This window comes from Schistocerca serialis, chromosome 7 (genome assembly GCF_023864345.2).
Source record: "Schistocerca serialis cubense isolate TAMUIC-IGC-003099 chromosome 7, iqSchSeri2.2, whole genome shotgun sequence".
Classification (NCBI taxonomy): Eukaryota; Metazoa; Arthropoda; class Insecta; order Orthoptera; family Acrididae; genus Schistocerca; species Schistocerca serialis.
Window position 1 is genome coordinate 197,449,937 of NC_064644.1, and position 26,543 is coordinate 197,476,479.

The 26,543-nt window shown below is 42.5% G+C and overlaps 2 protein-coding genes across 2 annotated transcripts in view; both read right to left on the reverse strand.

Moving 5' to 3' along the window:
• LOC126412970 (venom carboxylesterase-6-like) overlaps window positions 1–7,523 on the reverse strand; it is a 174,099-nt gene extending 166,576 nt beyond the window's left edge. Inside the window, exon 1 of the mRNA XM_050082861.1 lies at window positions 7,515–7,523. Coding sequence (XP_049938818.1) covers window positions 7,515–7,523 — 9 coding nt within the window. The remainder of the gene's footprint in view (window positions 1–7,514) is intronic.
• A 263-nt stretch (window positions 7,524–7,786) lies between these two features.
• Window positions 7,787–26,543, reverse strand: part of LOC126412971 (venom carboxylesterase-6-like) — a 78,006-nt gene continuing 59,249 nt past the window's right edge. The window contains exons 8-10 of the mRNA XM_050082862.1: window positions 23,103–23,235; window positions 13,291–13,420; window positions 7,787–7,934 (exon numbers count right to left, since the gene is read on the reverse strand). Coding sequence (XP_049938819.1) covers window positions 7,787–7,934; window positions 13,291–13,420; window positions 23,103–23,235 — 411 coding nt within the window. The remainder of the gene's footprint in view (window positions 7,935–13,290; window positions 13,421–23,102; window positions 23,236–26,543) is intronic.

The window sequence follows — 26,543 nt, forward strand, 5'->3', positions numbered from 1 at the left end:
TGTGGGTGGGCTCAGCAGAGGAAGCCAATAAATCGGCGTTGGTCGGATTTTCCCCGTTATTAACCACATAGTGTGGTTCAGCCGGACGTCGATCAAGTTGGTGTGGCAGCTGTTTAGCACAACAGGGCAAAATACTCGGCTGCTGAGGTGACCAGCGCTATGGGTAATATGCGCAAGGTATCTGCTGAAGCTTCCCACGTCATTCCACACAATTTTTGAATAATATTGTTACGAGTATTTATCTTGGCAGCAATATTTTAAAGATATTTCCTATACAAAAGGGTGCGGTCAAGGGTGACACCAAGGTATTTAGGGCACTTGTTATGGCAAAGAGTCTTTCCATTAAGTTTCACTCTGAGCTCCGCATTTGCTTGTTTGCTGGTGAGATGGAATGTACATACTTCAGTTTTACTTGTACTGAGTTTAAGTCGCCACTTTTTAAAATAGGCGCTCATGACAGCTAGATCTTCTGTGAGAATTGTCTCCACTCGTCCAAGATCCTTCGTTCTACAAGTAAGAGCAATATGGTCAGCGTAGCAGAATTTTGTGGATCTGGTATTGGGGAGATCGGAGATATATAGGTTGAATAATAGAGGGGCTAAGACGGAGCCCTGTGGTAGACCAATACTTAATTTCCTCTCCTTTCTCGCATTTTCCCCCAAGTAAACAGGGAAATATCTATTGTTTATCATGGTGTGGATGAGGGTGACAGTTTTTCGACATTGGATTGTTTTTAGTAACTTGTATATCATCCCTTCTCTCCAGACTGTGTCATATGCCGCGGTTAGGTCTACAAACACAAAAGATGTCTTCACGTTTTCTTGGAAACCAGACTCAATGAAAGCTGTTAGGGCCAGTACCCGTTCGCAGCAACTTCTCTGTGGCCTGAAACCCGCTTGCTCAGCTGTGATATGTTCCAGAATGAAGCCGCTGATTCTCTCATAGAAAAGCCTCTCCAAGAGTTTATAAGTACAGCTCAAAAGGGAAATTGCTCTGAAACTTTGAGGTTGGTCAGCTGGTTTACATGGTTTTAAAATTGCCACTCTTTTTGTTCTCTTTAGCTCGTTGGGTAGTGACCAATTCCGGGTGTATATTATCCAGAGCAGGTGCCTTACCATGTTTCGTTTGTTTCATGGCTTCATCCAAATCAGTCAGTGTAAATGGTGAAGAGAAATTAGGTTCGTTTGGGCACTGAGCGGTTAGGGAGATGAGTTCTTGTTTTATTTTAGAAGTACGTTGTTCGTCACGGGATGATCAAGATGTTTCAACTATATGGTTAGCGATTTGGTTACGTGAAATACCATGGTTCTGCCCAGGTTTATTGGAGGCTCCGCCTAGCTTACGCAGAAGGCTCGATGCCTTTCTATTTGAATTACTGAAGTTTACTTTTTATTCCATCTCACACCATCGTACTCATCTAGCAGCGTCAAGACTTTGGAGCAGATCGTCTGTAATATCACTGCCCCAGTTTCGCTATACTGTTCATAAAGTTGTTCACAATGTTCATTACAGCCTGGTATATATTCCTTTCTGTACCCACGAGGAATAAACTTCAGCAGCAGTAAGAAAAACCCCCTCAAATCAAGGGTAGTTTCTAGGTTCTGGTGGAATAAAACAGATATATCTAGGTGGGCAGCGAAACTCCGCCAATGAGCTCTGCGGAGATTCCATCTGGGTCGTGGCACAGATCTTGCTATTGGGACAGAGAGCCCCATATTGAGGATTACTGGCCTATGCTGGCTGTGTGAGAAATTAGGTATGATCTCTCTGGGTATAGGCACTGGGTGCCCTCTGCAGTCTCGGGACACAAGACAGATATCCGGGTTGTAATCTCTTCGCCAACCGGCCGATCTGAAAGTTTCCAAATCTGTGGCATCATAAACCAGGTATAGACTTTTATTTTCAGCCCAGTCGTTGAGTGCAGTACCACACTCATTGTCACGTGCATAGTTCCAGTGACCGTGCTGACAATTAAAATCTCCAGCATAAATCGGTGGGTGGGCAGTAATTGGCAGAACATCCAGTGGCCATGGCACATTTGGTGGCTTGTAAATATTATTCATAGTAGTCTCCTCCACTTGCGTAGACACATAATCGATCTTATTTCCTGCATTTGTTGAAATGAGGCGAGCATGCTCGATACTGCTCCTTACATAGGTGGCAACGGCATACACATTTTGATATGTTGCACCCATAATATCGTAGCCAAGGATCCCACTACCTCTTCTACGCTGGTCTTCCATAGTTGAAGCATGTGTTTCCTGGATTAGAGCTACGTCAATATCATTATCTACAAGGAGTTTAGATAGGTACTCGCTTCTAGCTCGGCTAATACCTTCTATGTTCAAATGGGATACTCGGATTGAAGGGTCAAATCTCTTAATCAATTGGTCCTTAAAAGTCCCATTTTTTAAAGCTTTTTCATTTTGATTTGTCTGCATGTTTGTAGCCAGGAAATCCAACATCCGGTCTGGCTGCCTATTCGTTGTAGCTCATTGAACGTTACCCAAGGTGCACGTGTAGTATTCCACTACGGACGCGAGCAAGTTTACACCCCAGTCTGAAGACTGGTTTGATACAGATCTCGACGCTAGTGTATCTTGTGGAAGCCTCTTCATCTTAATATTAAGTACTGCAACCTACATCCATTTGAATCTGCTCATTGAAACCAAGCCTTGGTATTTTTCAGCAACTGTTACTCTCCTCATTTCCATCCATTATCAAACTGAAGATTCCTTCATGCCTCAGAATTTATACTATCTTTTCACGTCTCGCTTTAGTCAAGTTGCACCATTAATCTATCCCCCCCCCCCCCATCTCAATGCAGCATCTCCTCATTGGATGCACTATTTGCCCATATATTCTTCAATATTCTTCAACATTATTCTGTAGCACCACATTTCAAAGTATTCTACTCCCTTCCTGTATATAATGTTTGCTATATAAGTTTTACTTTTATACAAGGCTACACACCAGGCTAATACTTCCAGAAAATACATCCTAACATTTAAATTTATATTCAGCGTTAGCAAATTTCTCATTTTCAGAAACGCTTTTCTTGCTGTCGACAGTCTAAGTTTTATGTGTTCTCTACTTCAGCTATTGTCACTTATTTTACTCCCCAAACAACACAACTATTCTACTACATTTAATGTCGTATTTCCTAATCTAATTTCTTCACAATCGCTGATTTAATGCGGCTATGTTCAATTATTCTTGTTTGACTTTTTGTCGATATTCATCTTACAACCTCTTCTCAAGACACTGTCCACTCTTTCCAGCTGATCTTCGAAGTCATTTTCTGTCTGACAGAATTACACTGTCACGTGAAGGAAGAGGAAAAAATCATTTTCTCTTATGATTAATTTAGGTCTACTTGTTTTGCTGACTTTGGTTTTATTTCTTGCATATGTTAGCGCTTTTTCCCAATTTTTGTTTTGTTTTTCCCAGTATTTTGTTATTTCTCGTCAATTTAGGTGATACTTTCTACCATGTTATTTTTTATGTCCCATATGTTCTTTATTGTTGTCTAATTTCACTGTGTTTCAGTGTTATATTGAAAATATACCTGTCGATTATATTATACAGAGTTATTCGGAAGTACCTCCTTGATATCAGAAGTTGACCACGTGAAAACTACTAGATATTTAGAAAATAGAACATGTGTCAGCGTTTTTAATCATTTTACAGATGCTCAGTAAAAGTACCATTTGTGACACGGCTAATGTCAATACAATAGTCATCCTCCTGCTGTATATATTCCAAGAAGTCATGGTCAAAGTCAGCGACCATGTTAATTATCCTCCTCTGCAACTCTTCCAGATAAAGTGAAAGTGGAGGCAGGAGCACATGACCTTTGGCGTAGCCCCATAAGAAGAAATCACATGGAGATAAGTCAGGTGACTATGGTGGTCACTGAAGAAGAGGGAAGTCGTGATTGGAAGCACATTCAATCCAATGCTGAGTCAGCTCGTTACAAAAGTAATCACAAACATCTGAAAGAGAGAGGAGTGGAGCATCACATTACTACAAAGCGAAATCTTGCTCTAATTGTGAAATAAGACATTGCTGCAATACGTCCATGTGAACGAGGCCAGCGCATGGTTTTTCCCGCAAAGAAAAATTGTCAGTGAACTTTTGGAGAGGACGAGGCACAAGAGACGTTAACTTTGGAGCTTTTGCCTGATGTTTGGTACGAAATCGTCGCTTAACTGTTACAACTGACTCACATTTAGAGAATCAAGGATACAAAACGTAGACATCGCTCCATTATATGCCTGTTTTGACACACCTCCCCCCCTACTGTGCGCTCTTCAGCTATGGTACGGCGATAATTCTGTAGCGAAACTTGGAGGAATGTTCTGTCCGTTAATTTGGGTCATTTTTCTGTATGTCTTGTAGATATGTCGCAGTCGTCTTTTGAAACCCTGGAGGCACTTATGATTAGCCCTGTATTTAATGATGTCATATATCACATTTATTTCCATTTAAAAAAAGAAAGAAATATTGAAATTAAATTCGCTGAATATAGTCAGTTAATGAAAAAAATAAAGCAACCTTACAGTGCTGACAGGTTTTCAAAAGAAAGCACTCTCATAACTTCAAAGTTTTCTTCTGAGACATTGTACCGCCGATCAATCAACACTTCACTATTGTGTGAAAACTGTTGCTCATAGTCTATATTTGAACATGGAAGATAAATTGCCTAAGCACAACTGCACATAAGTGACAATTTACCGTTCCCTGCTGGCATGGAAAGGTGTTTTCCACTAAATTGGCAGGAGATTTTTACCTTTTTAGAACACCTACTTTGCGCAGATCTCCCATTCCAAGAATTCTTTGCCATCTCAGGATTAGCAGAAGTCATAATTGTCATCAAGTGGTTGAAACAAGAACCTATGGCTTAGAACACAGACTTAGACGAGTCTTTGACCAGTTAAGAGTCATCAGCCTAGTTTGCAAATGCAGCCCAGTGGGTTTCATTGTTTCTATCTGATTTTTGCAGCTGAAAATGTTTGTTTCATCTTTTATTCAGTATCGTTTTTACTATTTCGTAAGTAAAGTTTCTTGTGTAGGAGAAGCTGCCAACTAGGTTAGAATGCAGGGTGTGTATTTGGTTGTGAGGTGGTAAAAGCCAGTAAACGTGATTCCATGAGAAGCTATCATAGTGCTTGTGCACCATGATTTAAAGCCTTTATTCTATCAAGTGTGATGCATTGTTGTTTGTGAGGCATCACTTATCCTGTGTCGTGATTGGCTGATAGAAGCAAACTGAGCAGGCGTTGTGTTGATGTTTGTGTATGCGAAGCTACAATGCCGTATTTAGTGGCTCTCATGTTTATACTTGCGTTGTGCAAAAAAATTCATTAAAGGATGCTATTCGCGGAAGACATTTTGAGGACGTTGAGGAGGTGATTCACACAGTGAAGCATTGGCTCCACCACCACGACAAGGATTGGTACCGACAGGGCATACACGTTCTTGTTTGGCTCTGGGGGAAGGAGATTACTTTGAAAAATAGGATGTGTAGATAAAACACCTTTCTCTCATTATGTTCAGTAAAGGATTATCGAAGAAAAAAATGCGGTGCATTACGTTCTGGTTCGTATAAGGTAAATTTTAGGGCCAGTGTTGCCTCGCACGTTCCTACACTTCTCTGGAGCCGAAATACTGATCTTCCCCGAGATGAGCTTGCATTAGTGTTCTATTTTTTTGTGAGTGATTCTTGTCAGTGCTTTTGCAACTGTAACATTCAAGCCTATGGACAGCTGCTTTCTTTCGAACTGGAATTACTACATTTTTCTTCTAGTCTGAAGGTATTTCGCCCATCTCGTACAATCTGCATTGCACATGGGATTGTTTTGTCCTGGTATTTTGCTCTAAGGATGAAGGTATTTAGTGTGCTTCAAATGTCCTGATTTTACATAGATCTTTGAGTGCTCTTTCAAACTCTTTTTGAAGTATCGTATCTGACATTGCCTGTTCATCTACTCACTCTTTTCCTTGTATAATATTATACTGAAGTTCAGTTTCTTTGTAAAATCCGTATGTCAGCTAAATTTAACCAAGTGATCCATAAAGAAAGTGGCTACTTCAAATAAAAAATTCTACTGCCTCGCCAGTTACATTACATAGCTAACGTTTTATCTTCTAATGACAGCTTAGTATTTACTTGTTTACATTGGTATATTTCGTAGTAAATAGTTTCTTGCATCTGTAGATATTAAGCCCTGTTGATAGTATTTTACTGCTTGTCTAGTAGCTTTACAAAGAACAGTGCTACCTGCCTTGTAGTTCACACAACGTTTCAATCCTTGAAAGTATATATTGAGGTAATTTGCAGAAAGAGTGTTTACTAACGTAAGTAACTCTGCCATCAGGCCTAGAGACCCATGTTATGTCGACTGAGTCCTGAGTCATCCTTGGACGTAGTATGAACAGGCATGAAACAAAAAGATTTCCTGGCCATTGTCTGATTTCTAGACCTTCGAGCCTCTTCTTATCATTCAAGTAGCTTCTAGAGTATCGTGATGAGGCTTAATATGCAACCATTGCAATCTGCTTATCAAGGAAAAATACCTGTGAGTAATGTTTTTAATTTTCTGTTTATCGTTAACGATGTTGATATGTGTACAGGCAGAAAGTAATAATTATCAGCATACGTAATATTATACGCACCTGAGACTACATGATGCCATAAGCTCATGTTCTTTTGATGTGAAATGGTAGGCATTCATAATTTCTTGCCTGATGTTAGATGGGTGGAACTTGTTAATTATCTTTTCACCAGACTGAATAACTCCACTCTGGTACTCGTAAACAAGCAGGCAAAGTATACACGAAAATAGTGAGCAACAAAAACTGTTGTGGTGTAACTGTATTCGTGAGTGAATGTGTGGGTTCTTACGACCCTGATAGTGCATATCCCTTTGCAGGGATGTGTTGTTATTTACTTTACATGTTATTCTTACTCGCTTAGGCCGAATAAAAACTTTGTTTACCTTAAATCCACTGCACGAGAAGGTAATATACTAAAGACAACAAGGAGTGAAAATATGCAAAATAGCTCAACAATACTCTCTTCAGGTAAACACATTAAGAGACGCATCTAAGCACATAGGTGTATAAACATATGCAGAGTTTCACTTGTGTGGATAAAACTTCATTCATGTGAAAATAACAATTTGGAGCAGTCGTTTTTGAATTTCCACTACTGTATTTTCCTAAACATGGTTCAAATGGCTCTGAGCACTATGGGACTTAACATCTTAGGCCATCAGTCCCCTAGACTTAGAACTACTTAAACCTAACTAACCTAAGGACATCACACACATCCATACCCGAGGCAGAATTCGGACCTGCGACCGTAGCAGCAGTGTGGTTCCGGACTGAAGTGCCTAGAACCGCTCGGCCATAGCGGCCGGCTTAGTTTTCCTTCACGATGCAGATGTGTAGCAGTTCTTGCTGAAGTGTTAAGCACCATCATATGCCAAAATAACCCCGAATAAACTCACCATTTGCATGCCGAATCTTTTCATAGCCGAGGCGCTCAAATATAAAATGAGTCAGTACTTTTCTACTTGTTTTCCTTATCAAAGTGTTCTGTTTGGAGCTATCAAAACAGTACACAGCACTGTGACTTCCCATGAAGCACATGAGTCCATTTTGACACGCCATGTTACGAAACATTGCGTGATAAACATGCTGAGCGAACAACAGTGACAAATATAATATCAGTCGTGCGCAGGAAGTATAGCAATGGCGCACGTCAACGATTACACAAAGTTCAGAGGGGGATATTCTGTTGCCAGAATTCCATGCGTTCCTTGAACAAGGCTTGCTCCAGATTGACGGTGTCTGTGATGTGCGCATAATAAAGATTTGTGTTGTCGAAAGGCTCCCAGATGAACTCCTCACCCTCTGGAGATGGTGTTCTGTAAAAGAAACAAAAGTCGCAATTATTTATAGTTCAGAAACGTTGCGTTGTGTGAGGCTGCTTCCAGTAAGATTATTAAACCTTTGTAGTGGGAGGTTGGCCGTATGCCAGTACCAGAACTTTTACTTAACATCTTAGGCCATCAGTCCCCTAGACTTAGAACTACTTAAACCTAACTAACCTAAGGACATCACACACATCCATGCCCGAGGCAGGATTCGGACCTGCGACCGTAGCAGCAGTGTGGTTCCGGACTGAAGTGCCTAGAACCGCTCTGTGGTCGCCTGGCGAAATTAAAAATTTGTACTCCTTCATACAAGCTTCTCACACTGAAAGCGCCAAAATGTGAAATCACAGATAATGAAGACTACATTATGCTTAGTACACGGTCCAGTCACATCAATGTGACCACCCGTCAAAAGCCTGAATAGCCCACCTTCCGTAGCGCGGACGTGCATGAAGACAGCCAGTCAGGTTCTGGAAGGTACAGACAGGGCTGTGGAGCCATGCGGACTCCAGTGCTGTGGTCAGCTCTGCTAGGTTCTATGGTACCACCTCATCGAGGTAGTAAAAAAAAAAAAGAAACGCAATTACATTGGCGTGGACGGAGCTTGTGTAGTAACCATTTCTGTTGCTAGGGTATAGTGCAACTCATTGCTGGTTCAGCGCCACCTGTGTTGTCGACTTGAATTGATCTGTTCATCTGCAGTGATTGTTTTTGCTAGTGCTGTTTTGTTCTTGTTTAGTTTTTTATGATGGAAAATTTAAATGCACAATGTACAGCACCGAAATGTTGTTTTACACTCGGTAAAAATGCCGCTGAAACTGTTTTAATTTCGAAAACAACTTACCAAGATGAAGCTATGGGAAAAACTCAAGTGTACGAAAGGTTTGTTCGATTTAAAAATGGCGACATGTCTATTGGTGACAAACCTCGTTCTGCACGTCCATCAACTACCCGAATCGACAAAAATATTGAAAAATTCGAGAGCTTGTGCTCACAGACCGTCGACAGACAATTGATCAACTGTCAGAGATTAGTGGGTTGTTTTGGAGCTAGGTTCAGGAAGATTTCGGGATGAAAAGGGTTGCTGCCAAATTTGTTCCTTGGGTGACTGACAATCAAAAGGAACATCAAGCTGAAACTTGACGTGCTTTGAAACAACAGCTTGCAACTGATCCAGATTATCTGTCGGAGGTCATTACTGATGATGAGTCATGGTGCTATGGTTACGACCCAGAAACAAAGCAACAGTCAAGCCAGTGGAAGACGTTATCGTCACCATCTCCAAAAAAATGTCGTCCAGTCAAATCATGCATCAAAACAATGCTGATTTGCTTTTTTGATGCTAAGGGCGTAGTTCATTCAGAGTTTGTTCCACCAGGTCAGACCGTCAATTAAATTTTATTTGGATGTTTTACGAAGACTGTTTAACAGTGTTCGTCCAAAAAGACCCGACTGGCGGTCAACAGGTTCTTCCACTGCTACAACCCACCTGCACGCACAGCCATCTCTGTTAGACAGTTTTTAGCTAAAAATGGCATGGTTCGGCTGTCCCACGCACCTTACTCGCCTGACCTGACACTGGGTGACTGAAAAGGGGCATGAAAGGATATCGATTTGATAACATTGAAGAAGTCAAGAATGAAACGAGGGAGGAGCTGTCATCTATTTCTAAAGGTGACTATAAAAAACTTTTCGAAATGTGGAAGCACCGACGGGACAGATATACTAGTTGTAATGGAAAGTATTTTGGAGGCGATAAGTCTGTTTTGTATAGAGTTTGAAAATATATAGCTTATAAGAAGTAATTCCGGGTTTTTGGGTACCTCCTCGTAAATCTGGGGGTTTTAATGACCGGGGGAGTACGGTAGACTCATCCTGGTGCTCATTGAAACACAAACATATACTGTGAGCTGCGTGATACCTTGCATTGTTCTGCTGGCAGATGAAAACTGCTGGGGGAAAAAAACTGCATGTACGGATGGACATGGTTCCCAAGGATGGATGCAAGTTTATTTTAATCCGTTGTGCCTTCCAGGGAATGCCGTGAAAGTATTCCACAGATCATAACGCTCGCTCCTCTGGCCTGGACCCTTCTGACGATTGTTGCAGGGCTGTAGACACCAGAGGCCACCTGTCCATTGGAGCATAAAACGTGATTCATCTGAAAAAGCCACCCGCCGCCGCTCAGCGCACGTCCAATTGCGGTTATGGCATGCAAATTCCGTCCTTCGTCACCTATGAACAGCAGCCACCGTGGGTGCATGATTCAGGTGCCTGCTGCGAAGGCCCTTACGCAACAGCTTTCGCAGAATGGTCGTTGAAGAGGCACTGCTTGTAGCCCCTTGGTTCATCTGGGCGATCAGTTGCTCGACAGTTGCACATCTGTTCACCCGTAGTCATCTCCGCAGCTGTAATTCATCCCTGTCATCTAAGGCCCATGGTGCACCACAGTTGTCTTGGATAGCTCCACTTTGCCATGCACGCTGTACTTTAACCATTGCGGCACGCGAAAAGTTTGCAAACTTAGCCGTTTCAGAAATATCTCCTCCCTTGGCACGAAACCTAATGATCAAACCCTTTTGGACATCAGATAAATCGCTCTGTTTCCTCATTCCGACAACGACTGCAATGTTTTCCGCGTCCCGCCGACAAGGTTTATATACTCTCCACTGCTAGGGCTGCCACCTCCCGTCTATGACTAGGTATTGCACGTTGACTTCGAACGCACCTGGTGGTCACATTAATGTGTAGAAAAATGTAAGTTAGTGTGGATGAATAGGAAAAACAAATCCATAATGTTCGGACACAGCATTAGCAGTATCCTGCTTGACACAGTCACGTCGTTAAAATATCTGTTACTAGGTGATATGAAATGGAACAAATATGGGAGGACTGAGGTAGGAAAAGCGAATGGTCGACTTCGGTTCATTGAGAGAATTCTAGAAAAGTGCGGTTCATCTGTAAAGGAGATCACAGATAGGACGCTAGTGCGACTTATTCTTGAGTACTGCTCATGTGTTTGGGATCCATACCAGGATAGATTAAAGGAAGGCGTCGAAGCAATTCAGAGGTGGGCTGCTAGGTTTGTTGCTGGTGGGTTCGACAACATGCAAATGTTCCAGAGTTGCTTCAGGAACTCAACTGCGACATTCTTTTCAAGGAACTCTATTGAGAAAATTTAGAGAACCTGCATTTGAAACTGACTGCAGAACGATTCTGTTGCCTCTCACATACATTGCATGTAAGGACCACGAAAATAAGACACTAGAAACTAGGGTTCATACGGAGGTGTATAGACAGTCGTTTTTCCCTCGTTCTACACTGATCATCCAGAACATTACGACCACCGATCCATCTACAGAAACCCATCCAGCAGACAGCAGCGTCACCTGGCGAGGAATGACTGCTAGTCAGACACAAGAACAGTGCGTGTAGTATCAGCTAGCGTGCTGACCGTGTGTAGAGTGGGGAAGGAGCGCGATCTATTTGAGTTTGACTGAGGGCAGATTGTGATGGCCTGAGGGCTCGACACGAGCATTTCGGAAACTGCAGGACGTGTCGGGTGTTCGAGGAATGGTGTGGTAAGTGTCTTCAACAAGTGGCGAAACCAAGGTGAAATCTTGTCCAGACGTCATGGCGTTGGGCGGCTGTCTCTCATTACAGATGCCGGATGTCAGAGGTTGGGCTGACTGGTAAAGCAGAACAGGCGGCGCACTGTGACAGAACTAACATCAGACTTTAATGGTGAGTAGAGTACAAGTGTGCCTGAAAATACAGTGCACTCAACACTCCTAACGATGAGCCCCCACAGCCAACGACCCACGTATGTGCCAGTGTTAACACTATGACATCAGCAGCTATGGCTGAGATGGATACGTGACCATCAGCCCTAGACTTTGGCGCAACGCCAGAGCATTGCATGGTCTGATGAATCCCGATATCTTCCTCATCATACCGATGGGAGGGAGCGAATCCGTCGTCTTCCAGGGGAACAGCTCATTGACACCCGTGCTGCGGGAGGGAGACAACTTGCTGCGGCTCCGTTATGTTCTGGGGAATATTCACGTGGACATCCATGGGTGCAGCGGAGGTCACGCAAGGCACCATGATGACCAAGGAGTACCAAGGAGTACCATACACTGGTTGCAGACCACGTACACCCCTTCATGACGATAATATTTCCCGATGGCAGTGGCAGTTTTTGAAAAGATAATGCGCCATGTCACAATGCCAGGAGTGTAATGGAGTGGTTCAAGGAACACAGTGGTGTGTTCCAATTGATTGGTTGGCTGCCTAACTAGCTAGATCTGAACCTGATCAAACACATCTGGGATGTGATTAAACATCGCGTCAGAGCTCATCGCTACCCTCCCCAGAATTTACGGGGATTAGGTGACTTTTGTGTGCAGATGTGATGCCAACTCCCTCCAGAGACCTACCAAGCCCTCTTTGCTTCCATGCCACGACGCGTCACCGCTGTTATCCTTGCCGAAAATGGGTATACCGGCTGTTAGGTAGTTGGTGATAATGTTCTAGCTGATCAGTGTATTTGAGAGTGGAACAGGTAAGGAAATGACTAGTAGTGGTACGGGGTAACCTCCGCAACGCGCCATATACTGGATATCGATGTAGATGTAGACTGTGAATAACTGATGAGCGTCACTCAAATACAGTTTTCTTTCGATTCTCCTCCCCCGTCTTCCCTTTTGTCACTCGTTTTGATGTAAAAACCGTAAATATCGTCCACATATGTGTTTTTCACAAAATCTCTTGGTATTGTCACCTTTTATATATTTTAACCGTCCTTAAATACAGTTTATGTAACCTTTGGCTGAAGAGCGGTTTTTATCCACTGCCAGCCCACTTTTCCCCGTTCGGACACCATGCCGGTATTAGTAATTCACATACGAAACTATCAAGTAGCAAGAAACAACAAGATACTGTATTTGTAAACCAAAAGGTATTTAAACTTTTACATCGTAAAATACTATTACTCTGCATCTAAGTGAGGCAACAAGAATAAAACAAATGACTTACCATACACGAGACGACTGAAAATCGGAAAAGTTTTAACTCAAAAGTAACGAAACAAGCCTCCTCTGTCAAACTCACTGACAAGAACTAGTTTTACCTCTTCTCGGCAGGCAGCAGCACTGCTCACGGCAAAAAATATGCAGTGGCCACTTTTCGCGCCCGTATCACCTTCCCCCGCCATCCACTATCTACAGTCTTAGAGCCCTTTACACTATTAGGGAAGAGGTGCTGGGGTAATAATAACAAAAGAAGAAAGGAACAAACTCCCTTAGCTGTTACAGTACATAAAACGCAGCATGTGTCCTCCACTTACCCGTATTTAATGAAGTTGCTCCACAGCCGTATCATGGCCAGTCTCAACTGACCAAACGTCGTATTGGGATCTGGCAGGCCCATACGCTCGTTGTAGAACATCATGAAGCCCTGCGAGGCGTGGCTTGTACCTAAGTAAAAGAAACTCTGGCTGCAGTTTTATAATAAAACAATTAGGATATAACTAAATTTGAAAATGTGAAGTGTTTCAGAGGGAAGTGGAGCTCAAAACAGTGTTTCGGCATCACTGTCTGAACTGCCCCAGGTAATCACTGGGACAGTTCTTTGAAATTTGTTACCAGTTTCAACGCCATATGCTTGCCTAATTGAAGCATATCACCGTTTCTAATGATATCAAAAACCCAGACACGAAGCTTTAATATTGTACATTTCTGAATCAATTAACAACTGATACCAGGATTACAAATAAGTGAAAACTGAATGTACACCCACCATAATAACAAACGAAGAATGGGATGGATGATTAGAACAAATCAACAAGGCTACTTACACGTTTTATGAGCTAGTCTGATTCTATACCATCATCTATTCCGTAAGCATGGTGTCCACCATTTTGCTCACATTAGACGGTGCTCTATAGTACAGAGTCTGTACTATTAAGACGGAAAAAATAACTTAAATCTCAAGTGCCGTTCACAGTTAATATTCTCTTACCTTTTAAAGGTTGTCATTTCAGCACATTGTCTTGCCTGTGAAACTCTGTGTACTACTTCCGTTAGTTGAACGTGATTTACAGGAGCACATTATAATAAAAGTGGTTATGGTGAGACAAAATCCAATGACCAATCTTGAATAATATGAAATGACTGATTCCCAAATTAAAGACTCAAAACCCAGAAATCCACTACCAAATAGCTATACGAAAGTGCATAAACGTCAACATATATAAACATTTTATGTAATTACTATGATTAGTATGGACATCTCAAAAATGATAGACAACAATATACAATTATTCGTACTTTTTTTTTAAATGTATGTTCCATAGATGACTTTGCATGAATAGATAAATATACGATATTATTTTCTTTGCTATATGTTGTCATAGGTAAATCTTTGTTCTTGTCCAGTACGAGTGCGGAGTAAGATTTATGTATGTGTTCAACTAGCATGGAAGTTGAACTCAATTGTATTGCGAAGTGAAATAACTAAAAATATATCTGTTCGACAACAGAAACTCAACGAGTGTTCATATCATTTAAGAAAATGAAGCCCAGTATTCTCTAGACCAGTATATGAAGTTGCATTTCAGAATCTAGGATGGGCATCGTTTACGAGCCCATAATTTCCGACAATAGAGAAGAACAACAACAGATGAGTATTATGAAAACTGTTTATTTAAATTCTACCGTTTGCTACCTCTCACTTACTATCTCAGCGTGCCAAATGCTGTGAAATTGTTACCAGCCGCCAAAATTTAACCTTACGGTGCTTCCAGATTGATGAATCGTTTTTGGGCAATAAGAGGGTGCTGACTGATAGAACATGTGGAAGAGCGTTGAATGACATTAACTGCTGAATCAAGATGAGTGTCGTAAGGGGTTCAGCACCCTGCTGGAGCAAATGTAATCTCGATGTATTGCTCATTTGCTAGAACGACAATTCACAGGCGCTGCCTCAAACATAAAATATCTTTGCCCTTGTTAAAAGAAAGCTGCAATAGTCGCAGGTCAGAGCAGTCTTTGCCACAGTTGCAGTCGCTCGTTGCTACGCTGTTGTTGTAGTCTGTCGCTGTTGTTAAAGTCACAGTGCAGAACAAATTGTAAAATTTTATTATATGTAACTGAATAATAATTGTGATCAGCCGCAGAGCTAAATGATTCCATGGATTGAGATGATGATGAACAAATGAATAATTGTTAATATAATGAAAAATCAACAGTGTAATTAAGTCAACCATCTATTGTAAGGTAAATTTTATTATATTTATTGGCATGCGCGTAGTTAAGTCACTTGTCTGACATGTTAATATAAATTTGTTTCAATGTTTTCTTTTGTGATTCGTCAGCACCAATTGACCCATATTTGTAATATATTCAATTTTCCCGTGTAATGGATTGTAGATATTTATCAATAACGTAATAAATTGTCAGAATGTAATTGTTTTTACCAGTCAACTATAAAAGTATAATTCCCCCTTAAGTCATTGCCAGTCCCGATCCAGTCATTTATCTAAATTAAAATATTCCAGAATTTTTGTCAGATCATAGTCATGTGCTCTTAGTAATCAGACGACCAGCTGTGCAACTGTGTAATTAAGTAAAGTCAGTTTTTCTCGTAATTCATATCTCAGACAAATGTTATCCAGTATTAGTAGATAGGCCAGTATTGTAGGTGTGCCATTTACGATCAGATATGTCGACAGCGTTATCCGGCGAACCATCACGATGTAAAAAATTTTCAGTTTATTTCTCACGGACAGATTCAGATTGATTTAACAGGGCCATGGCGTAGCGGTGCTTACGTCAAAATTTATCAGTTTTTCATGAGTTAATATTTATCAGTTTTCATATGTCAGAATTTAATTATCCAAATTTAATTATTTTTATTTTTTGTTTGGGAAGCTTACACATCATTATTTTATATTTTTTAATTTGTACGGAAAGGTTACAGTGTGGGGACGGATGAAAATCGAACTTGGGTACTGAGGGTCCTGACTGACTGTCAAACAAAAGGTTCCTTTGTTATGTCGTGCGGTGCCACTGAAAAAGTATCTTTTATTTGTCGTCAATGAGGTAATGACGTCTCAGTTTTGGAAAACTCTATAATCACACGGCCTGCACTTCCCACATATGTCCATAAAGTTACATTCCAGCGTGATAACTTGCGTCCATCATACAGCACGCTATTTTTACTCAACTACCATCAGCTTTTAAAATGTTACCTTGTCTTTCAAATATCCGCACACACTTCGAAACTCTGTACATCGAAGGTCTTAGGGAAGGCGGCGTTCAATTTGGAAGACATGAAGCGCCAATTACAACAGCTAACGCTAGAGAACAATTCAAGATTTAGTGGCATCACAACATTCATTTAATGCTTAATTGGAATGTACACTAATGGCCATTAAAATTGCTACACCACGAAGATGACATGCTACAAACACAAAATTTAACCGACAGGAAGAAGATGCTGTGATATGCAAATGATTAGCTTTTCAGAGCGTTCACACAAGATTGGCACCGGTGGCGACACCTACAACGTGCTGACATGAGGAAAGTTTCCAATCGATTTCTCATACACAAACAGCAGTTGACCGGCGTTGCCAGGTGAAACGTTGTTGTGATGCCTCGTGTAAGGAGGAGAAATGCGTAACATCACGTTTCCGGCTTTGCGGTTTATCGTATCGCAACGTTGCTGCTCGCGTTGGTCGAGATCCATTGACTGTTAACAGAATATGGAATCGGTGGGTTCAGGAGGGTAATATGGAACGCCGTGCTGGGTCCCAAAGGCCTCGTATCACTAGCAGTCGAGATGACAGGCATCTTATCCGCATGGCTGTAACGGATCGTGCAGCCACGTCTCGATCCCTGAGTCAACAGATGGGGATGTTTGAAAGACAACAACCATCTGCACGAACAATTCGACGACGTTTGCAGCTCCATGGACTATCAGTACGGAGACCATGGCTGCGGTTACCCTTGTCGCTGCATCACAGACAGGAGCGCCTGCGATGGTGTGCTCAACGACGAACCTGGGTGCACGAATGGCATAACGTCATTTTTTCCGGCTGAATCCAAGTTCTGTTTACATCATCATGATGGTCGTATCCGTGTTTGGCGACATCGCGGTGAACGCACATTGGAAGCGTGTATTCGTCATCGCCATACTGGCGTATCACCCGGCGTGATGGTATGGGGTGCCATTGGTTACACGTCTCGGTCACCTCTTGTTCGCATTGACGGCACTTTGAACAGTGGACGTTACATTTCAGATGTGTTACGACCCGTGGCTCTACTCTTCATTCGATCCCTGCGAAACCCTACATTTCAGCAGGATAATTCACGACCGCGTGTTGCAGGTCCTGTACGGGCCTTTCCGGTTACAGAAAATGTTCGACTGCTGGCCTGGCCAGCACATATTCCAGATCTATCACCAATTGAAAACTTCTTGTCAATGGTGGCCGAGCAATTGGCTCGTCACAATACGCCAGTCACTACTCTTGATGAACTGTGGTATCTTTTTGAAGTTGCATGAGCAGCTGTACCTGTACACGCCATCCAAGCTCTGACTCAATGCCCAGGCGTATCAAGGCAGTTATTACGGCCAGAGGTGGTGGTTCTGGGTACTGATTTTTCAAGATCTATGCACCCAAATTGCGTGAAAATTAATCACATGTCAGTTCTAGTATAATATATTTGTCCAATGAATACCCGTTTATCATCTGCATTTCGTCTTGGTGTAGCAATTTTAATGGCCAGTAGTGTAGTTTCTCCTGCGTAAAATGGTGTCTGCGTGCTCTTCTTCGAAGGCGTTTACGGCATTAGGAATGTTCACTCAGTTATTTTCACTACATTTTGTGACAGTTGTTAATGGGGAGCTATAATTTTTATTATTATAAGGTTAGAGAGTGTTTACAATTACGTATTATAACTAGAAAAAATGATATGAAATGATGCAGCTAATGAATTACACACCAAATCTTACTGGCTCCGTTTTAGTTTTTGCGCTGGTGAACCACGTACGTCCAGACAGCAGCGAAATAGAATGGTTGATACGCGACATGGTTTACTGATAAGGTCTAGTTGCCCCGAACTCACCCAGAATATCAACAGCTTCAGTTCACTTTTCCCGTTCAGAAATCACCTGTTAATTTCACTCCATACTGATTGTTTTTAAATGTATGGGACGTGGTTGCTACATCTATGAATTTCACGCTGTGCTGGCTTCAATAGCGCGAGAGCAAATTGACCATTGACTCCCAGTTCCATTATCAACGCATGTGAGTTTACATTCTTATCCGTACCCGTGTTTATTCCAATCGCGACTGAAACTACGGGAAATGGAGTTAATACGGGTCCTGAAAACTCTAAAAATGTGGAAGGAGGGGTCCTATAAGTGTTTTATACGCGGCAACGTCAGCTTTTAGTAATTCCTACTTCCCCTTAACTCACCCAGAATATCGTTTTCTGCAGATCACCTTTGCGGTTGCCGTTAGTTTCGTTCCATATTGAATCGGCGTAGTACAGATTCTGCGTCAGAGTATAAGAATGCAGGAAGTGAATAGTGCTGAAATGTTTTCTCTCGCCTATTACACTCCTTTTACATTTTTGATCCGGTAAGGTTAGCTGTCATTTATTACGTGTAGCGGAAATTCTGGGTTTTTCTTACATCTTCTCAGGGATGAGACTTGTGCCGAAGGCAGTATCATTATCAGCAGACACATCTTCGTTATTTCTCAGATTATTTTGTGCACTGACGAGGAGAACACGGCTAATCCATCTCCCAAGTTCCCAGAAACTTCGCTTGATGAAAGAGGGGTCAACACTAGCGGACGCGTATCTCGGCTTATCCGTAGATGTTTGACAGTTTCTGAGCAAACTACGGTCAAAGGTTTCGAGGTATTTCAGGTGTATTTTAGCCATTAAACAATCCAATCAAAGAGGTGGCGCAGTTGCCAGCGTCGCGGCTTTACTTTTGCGCCCCGTGGTCGAAACCCGATTATTATTTTTATTTCTGTTTTTCGTTTATGAGTATCTACCCATGCCCGTAGAACATTACTACATTAATGTTTTCCAATGTGTACTGAAATAACGATGTCCTTATTCGTCAGCTAATTGAATGTCTAGCGAATGAATTAAAGAAACAATAATTGAATGAAAAACTGCTTGAAATTGCTTTCGGTGGAAATCCTGTAATGTATCTTGATTCATAATCAATTGTTGGTGGCAGTTTTCGGAAAGGTGATCCGTTATGCGTGGCTTGCCGCGCAGTTATTGTCAAGGCTTGAAACCTTCAACAATGGTAACGACGTTTCTTTCGCGAGTGAGATTCATACCAAGAAATATCGCCTTCGTGTGATGCTCTTGCTGCTCAGGAGTTCTGTGTTTCGAATGTTTCTACGATCGGCATCATCCGCGGGAATGCTCCAAATATTCCAGAAGAATAAAATTAGAATAAAATGTGAGGATTAAGAGCTGATATAAGAATGAAATATAAGTATGTGAGAGTTTAAAGAGATTGTAACCCTTGAAAAGGCCATACACAATATATAATGTGTAAGTAGGCTGTTTAGGTTTTCATATTGGTAACGCCACGTAGCGCTCTGTATGAAAATCACTGGCTGTGCTGTGTGCAGTCTGTGGCTAGTTTGCATTGTTGTCTGCCATTGTAGTGTTGGGCTGTTGGCTGTTAACAGCGCGTAGCGTTGCGCAGTTGGAGGTGAGCCGCCAGCAGTGGTGGATGTGGGGAGAGAAATGGCGGAGTTTTGAAATTTGTAAGACTGGATGTCATGAACTGCTAGTATATTATGATTTTTCAACACTATTAAGGTAAACACATTGTTTCTTCTCTATTAAAATCTTTCATTTGCTAACTGTGCCTATCAGTAGTTAGTACCTTCCTTAGTTTGAATCTTTTATTTAGCTGGCAGTAGTGGCGCTCGCTGTATTGCAGTAGTTCGAGTAACGAAGATTTTTGTGAGGTAAGTGATTTGTGAAAGGTATAGGTTAATGTTAGTCAGGGCCATTCTTTTGTAGGGATTATTGAAAGTCAGTTTGCGTTGCGCTAAAAAATATTGTGTGTCAGTTTAAACACAGTCGTGTATAATTTTAAATGTATAATAAATGACACTGTTATCTTACAATTAATACGAGGGTGAGTCAAATGAAAACCTTAAATATTTTTTAAAATATTATTTATTGTGTAGAAGTGGTACAAAGCTGTATCACTTTTCAACATAATCTCCCGCACGTTCAATGCAAGTCCTCCAGCGCTTACAAAGTGCATGAATTTCTTTAGAAAAAAATTCTTTTGGTAGTCCGCGCAACCACTCATGCACCGCGTGACGCACCTCTTCATCAGAAGGAAACTTCTTTCCTCCCATTCCGTCTTTGAGTGGTCCAAACATATGGAAATCACTTGGCCCAAGGTCTGGGTTGCTCGATCTCTTCGTTTCCGGTTGGTGGAAGTGAACCCAGGTTTCGTCCCCAGTAGAAATTTTTGCAAGGAAGACATCATCTTCTCGTTCAAAGCGCCGAAGACGTTCTTCAAAAGCATCAACACGTCGTTATCTCATTTCAGGAGACAGCTGCCGTGGCACCCATCTTGCAGACACTTTGTGAAACTGGAGCACATCATGCACCTTGTGGTGTGCCGGCCCATGACCAATCCGTAAACATGCTACAGTGTCATTCAGTGTCTCCCGGCGGTTTTCCTTCACTATGGCTTCAACTGGTGCAGTGTTCTGTGGAGCCACAACTCGTTGTGCCTGACCTGGACGAGGAGCATCTTCCACTGAAGCCACACAATTTGCGAACTTCCCACTCCATTCGTAGACTTGCTGCTGTGACAAACATGCATCACCGTACTGAACCTTCATTCGTCGATGAATGTCAATAGGTTTCACACCTTCACTACGCAAAAACCGAATAACAGAACGCTGTTATTCCCTGGTGCAAGTCGCAAGTGAGGCGGCCAGCTTTATACTGATACTGTGACGGTATGTATGCATCTGCACTATGCTGCCACCTACAGGCCATTCTGCACGCTGCCTGTAGCACGCTTACCAACTTACAGGATAACGGCGCAAAATTTCGATTTGTTATTACAAATTTAAGCTTTTCATTTGACTCACCCTCGTATAATGCCTTTTTGTAACCTAACTTGATAACAAATTTCGTCGAAAACCTTGACGGTTGTTTTCTCAGAAACGGGCGAGTATCTACGGATAAGACGTGTTCCCTTTTTTTGGCTCATCTTCCACTGAGCGAAGTTTCTGGGAAATCGGGTGGAGCTTACCGTGTTCTCCTTGTGAAAGCTCAACTTGTACACAATTTTAAGTCTACCTGACTCTACTGTCGTTTACGACAATTGGTCGAGATTGCAACAAGCAAGCGCACACGGATGTTGGACAGATCTATGGATCGCCCCCCCCCCCCCTCCCCCACCACCGCTCCACTCCATTCAACCCTCACTTCAAATCGTTGAATGTCATGCTCTCCGCTTCGCTATCCGCATGGATTTTCTCCCATTATTCGTATGCTGTACCGGCTGATAAAGTTCTCACATATCGTCAAACACTAGGAATACCATTGTCAAACGTATTTCCGCGAAACTACATTTCATCACGACACTGTTTCCTCCATCCTTGAGAACTCTGATCTGAGTTCTCCTAATCATATTTTTGTTAGAGATGGGGGTTATGACTGAAACAACCGGTTTTCGGTTATACCGTTTTTTTCATTTCCAGTGTAACCTGTGTTTTAAAACCGCTGAAGATAACCGGTTTCTGAAATAATCAATTTTCGGCTTTTATTGCTATTATTTCAGCAGTAAACGTACACGCCGAATAAAGACTGAAAAATTCTAACATTTCATGACACTTCTGCAACACTTTTCAAGAAACACAGAATCAAAGGGGGACCGTTGACCTTAATATGTGAGATAAATTTCAAGTTGATAAATGTGTCGATTCCTCAGAAAAGGGGTTTTTAACAGTTGGACAGACAGACAGACGGTCAACGAAGTGACCCTATAAGGGTTCCGTTTTTATCAACTGAGGCAAGGAACCCTAAAAACCTGGTTATTACTCTTCATTATCGTTTCGTTGTTCACGCATTAAATATTCCATTCACCGGTGCCTTAAAACCATCGAGAAATATTTGGATTTGCTAAACAATGCATGTACCAATCCAGAAATATGTCCAACCCTGCACATTTAAAGCTTTGTCGGTGGCCACACAGAAAATTAAACTAATGCAAAAACTACTACGAAAATAACCATCAGAAAAAAGGTCACCTTGTTTATAACCAATATAAAATGCTTTACTGCATTTTCTTTGAAAACTTCTATGCTGTATTGTGGAATATTTATTTTCGGGTAAAACAAGTTTAATTTAGACAGTTTTAATAAGGACTGAAAAGTTGAACGTATCTTGTGGTGCATACTTTGTTTCTTCTGCATATTTCAACCAATCATACTCATAATTTGGACTGGTTGTTGCAACATTTCTCGCCAAAATTATTCACGCGAGTTATTCTAGCGGCGGTTGCTTAATTTTGAATTTTTATTGTTGAATACTTTAAATAAGCACTGACAAGGATTTTAAGATAAGAGATAACGAGATGTACGCTTTTGAGTAGTTATTATTATTCAGTGTGCGATATAGTAAGCTTTTAGGTAAGGTTATTTATGTGATATGCTCGTATCGTAAATTTATCTACGCAATATAAACTATTTACATACATTATTACCTTAAATGTCGCACAGTATTTGATATTTCGTTCGGTATCCTCAAAGACATCTAAATCAAAATATCTTACTCACTGTTTTCAACCACCATTCAGGGCCACACGCATCATTAACTTATCAAGCAATAATTTTTATTCTTATCAATGAACTTCAAATCATTTCATTCAGTGGATGAAGAGCGGCATTATGGAGATTGCTGGCAGGCCCTAGCATTGTGGGGAATGTGAATAACAGGTAAGTTTTTTGTTTAAAAAGATAAAATAAAGAAAAGAAACGAGTGCACGGCAACAGATGAGAATGGGCTCGTGGGAAAATTGTGTCACTATGAATCATATCACAAAAAAACTTTTTTGTTTTTAGTTGTTGTAAGCCAGACGTACCATATGTGCCGTTGCCAAGCTCCGGTCCTCGGTAATCGAACAGGTGGTAGTAGATAGGCCCAGCGTCGGTATGGTTGGATGCCGCCCTCACGGTGGCGTCAGCTGGCTCGCCCCAGTATATGTCGGTACACATCTGGAACGCAAGAAACAAACATAATATATATATCAAAAAAAGTTTTGCATCACCCTGGTTCCCAGAACTCCTGAAGATAGGCGTTGACTGTGGATATTGTCTCACAGACACAGTCCCTATGATTGCTCAGAGATGTCACTAAACCCGCCCAAAGATGAAAACAACCATGCATGGGCAGCGTCTATTAGACGGAGGAGGTCCGACAGCCGATCAGTTCCAGTCATTCCACCAGGAAGGAGGTACTCGGCTCATGTTATCTGTAGTTCAGCCGTGCCTAGACGGTCGCGTTGTTACTTTGTGCCAGGAAGGGCTCTCAACAAGGGAAGTGTCCAGGGATCTCGAAGTGAACCAAAGCGATATTGTTCGGACATGGAGGAGATGCAGAAAGACAGTAACTGTCGATGAAATGCCTCACTAAGGCTGCCCAATGGCTACTACTGCAGTAGATGACCATACCTACAGATTATGACTCGGAGGAGCCCTGACAGCAACGCCACCATGTTGAATTATGCTTTTCTAGCAACTACAGGACCTCGTGTTACGACTCGACTCAAACTGTGCGCAATAGGTTGCATGATGTGCAACTTCACTCCCGACGTCCATGGCGAGGTCCATCTTTGCAACCATGACACCATGCAGTATTGTATAGATGGGCCCAACAACATCCCGAATGGGCCGCTCAGGATTATCATCATGTTCTCTTCAGCGATGAGTGTCACATACGCCTTCAACCAGACAATCATCGGAGACGTGTTTGGAGGCAACGCAGTCAGGCTGAATGCCTTCGATACACTGTCCAGCGAGTGCAGCAAGATGGGGTTCCCTGCTGTTTTGGGGTGGCATTATGTGGGGCTGACGTACCCCGCTGGTGGTCATGGAAGGCGCTGGAACGGCTGTACAATATGCGAATACAATCCTGCGACCGATAGTGCAACCATATTGGCAGCATATAGGCGAGGCATTCGTCTCCATGGACGAAAATTCGCGCCCCCATCATGCACATCTTCTGAATGACTTCCTTCAGGCCGGCCGGAGTGGCCGAGCGGTTAAAGGCGCTACAGTCTGGAACCGCACGACCGCTACGGTCGCAGGTTCGAATCCTGCCTCGGGCATGGATGTGTGTGATGTCCTTAGGTTAGTTAGGTTTAAGTAGTTCTAAGTTCTAGGGGACTTATGACCACAGCAGTAGAGTCCCATAGTGCTCAGAGCCATTTGAACCATTTGAACTTCCTTCAGGATAACGACACCGCTCAACTAGAGTGGCCAGCACGTGCTCCAGACATGAACCTTATCGAACATGCCTGGGATGGATTGAAAAGGGCTGTTTTTGGATGATGTGACCCACCCACCACTCTGAGGGATCTACGCCGAATCACCATTGAGGACTGGGATAATCTGGACCAACAGTGCCTTGATGAACTTGTGGGTACCATATCACAAGAACTATTCTATTATTGATTAACAGAAACTGCATATAGTTACTGATGTATCTCCTGTGCTGAAGCTATAAAGATTTGTTGAGTAATTTCCTTTATGTGTGTTCCTCGTGTTCCACATATAAAAATATCTGCATTTATATCCATGAGACCCAGCGTATGGATATAAATTCAGATATTTTTATATGTGGCCCTTTAATAAGAACATTCGTCTGTGTGTTGACTGTTTTCTCTTTGTGTAGAACAGTCTTACCACGAACAAATCACAACCTAGGACCTGATGTTTCCTGCACAGTCGTAAATGCGCCGGTAAGTGAACTACTTCTCTCATTGTAGACCAACCCTTTTACGTCCATGTGTCCACACATCAACAACTGACCTGCTGCCCAGGAGAAAATTAATGGCTTGCTATTGCCACGTGAACTTGGTAGAACTATCCAACACAAAAAATACAACTTATAATAGCTATAATTACACTACCGGCCATTGAAATTGCTACACCACGAAGATGACGTGCTACGGTCGAGAAATTTAACGACAGGAAGAAGGTGCTGTGATATGCAAATGATTAGCTTTTCAGAGCATTCACACAAGGTTGGCGCCGGTGGCGACACCTAGAAAGTGCTAACATGAGGAAAGTTTCCAACCGATTTCTCATACACAAACAGCAGTTGACTGGCGTTGCCTGGTGAAACACTGTTGTGATGCCTCGTGTAAGGAGCAGAAATGCGTACCATCACGTTTACGACTTTGATAAAGGTCGGATTGTAGCCTATCGCGATTACGGTTTATCGTAACGCGACATTGCTGCCCGCGTTGGTCGAGATCCAATGACTGTTTGCAGAATATGGAATCGGTGGGTTCAGGAGGGTAATACGGTACGCCGTGCTGGATCTCAACGGCCTCGTATCCGCATGACTGTTCAAAAATGGCTCTGAGCACTATGGGACTTAACAGTTCAGGTCATCAATCGCCTAGAACTTAGAACTACTTAAACCTAACTAACCTAAGGATATCACACATCCATGCCCGAGGCAGGATTCGAACCTGCGACCGTAGCGGTCGCGCGGTTCCAGACTGACGCGCCTAGAACCGCTCGGCCACACTGGCCGGCCGCATGGCTGTAACGGATCGTACAGCTACGTCTCGATCCCTGAGTCAACAGATGGGGACGGTTGCAAGACAACAACCATCTGCACGAACAGTTCGACGACGTTTGCAGCAGCATCGATTATCAGCTCGGAGACCATGGCTGCGGTTACCTTTGACGCTGCATCAAAGACAGGAGCGCCGGCCTGGTGTGGCCGAGCGGTTCTAGGCGCTTCAGTCTGGAACCGCGCGACCGCTACGGTCGCAGATTCGAATCCTGCCTCGGGCATGGATGTGTGTGATGTCCTTAGGTTAGTTAGGTTTAAGTAGTTCTAAGTTCTAGGGGACTGATGACCTCAGCTGTTAAGTCCCACAGGGCTCAGTGCCATTTGAACCATTTTGAACAGACAGGAGCGCCTGCGGTGGTGTATTCAACGGCGATCCTGGGTGCACGAATGGCAAAAGGTCATTTTTTCGGATGAATCCAGGTTCTGTTTACAGCATCATGATGGTCGTATCCGTGTTTGTCGTCATCGCGGTGAACGCACATTGGAAGCGTGTATTCGTCATCGCCATACTGGCGTATCACCCTGCGTTATGGTATGGGGCGCCACTGGTTACACGTCTCGGTCACCTCTTGTTCGATTGACGGCACTTTGAACAGTGGACGCTACATTTCAGATGTGTTACGACCTGTGGCTCTACCCTTCATTCGATCCCTGCGAAACCCTACATTTCAGTAAGATAATGCACGACCGCATGTTGCAGGTCTTGTACGGGCAA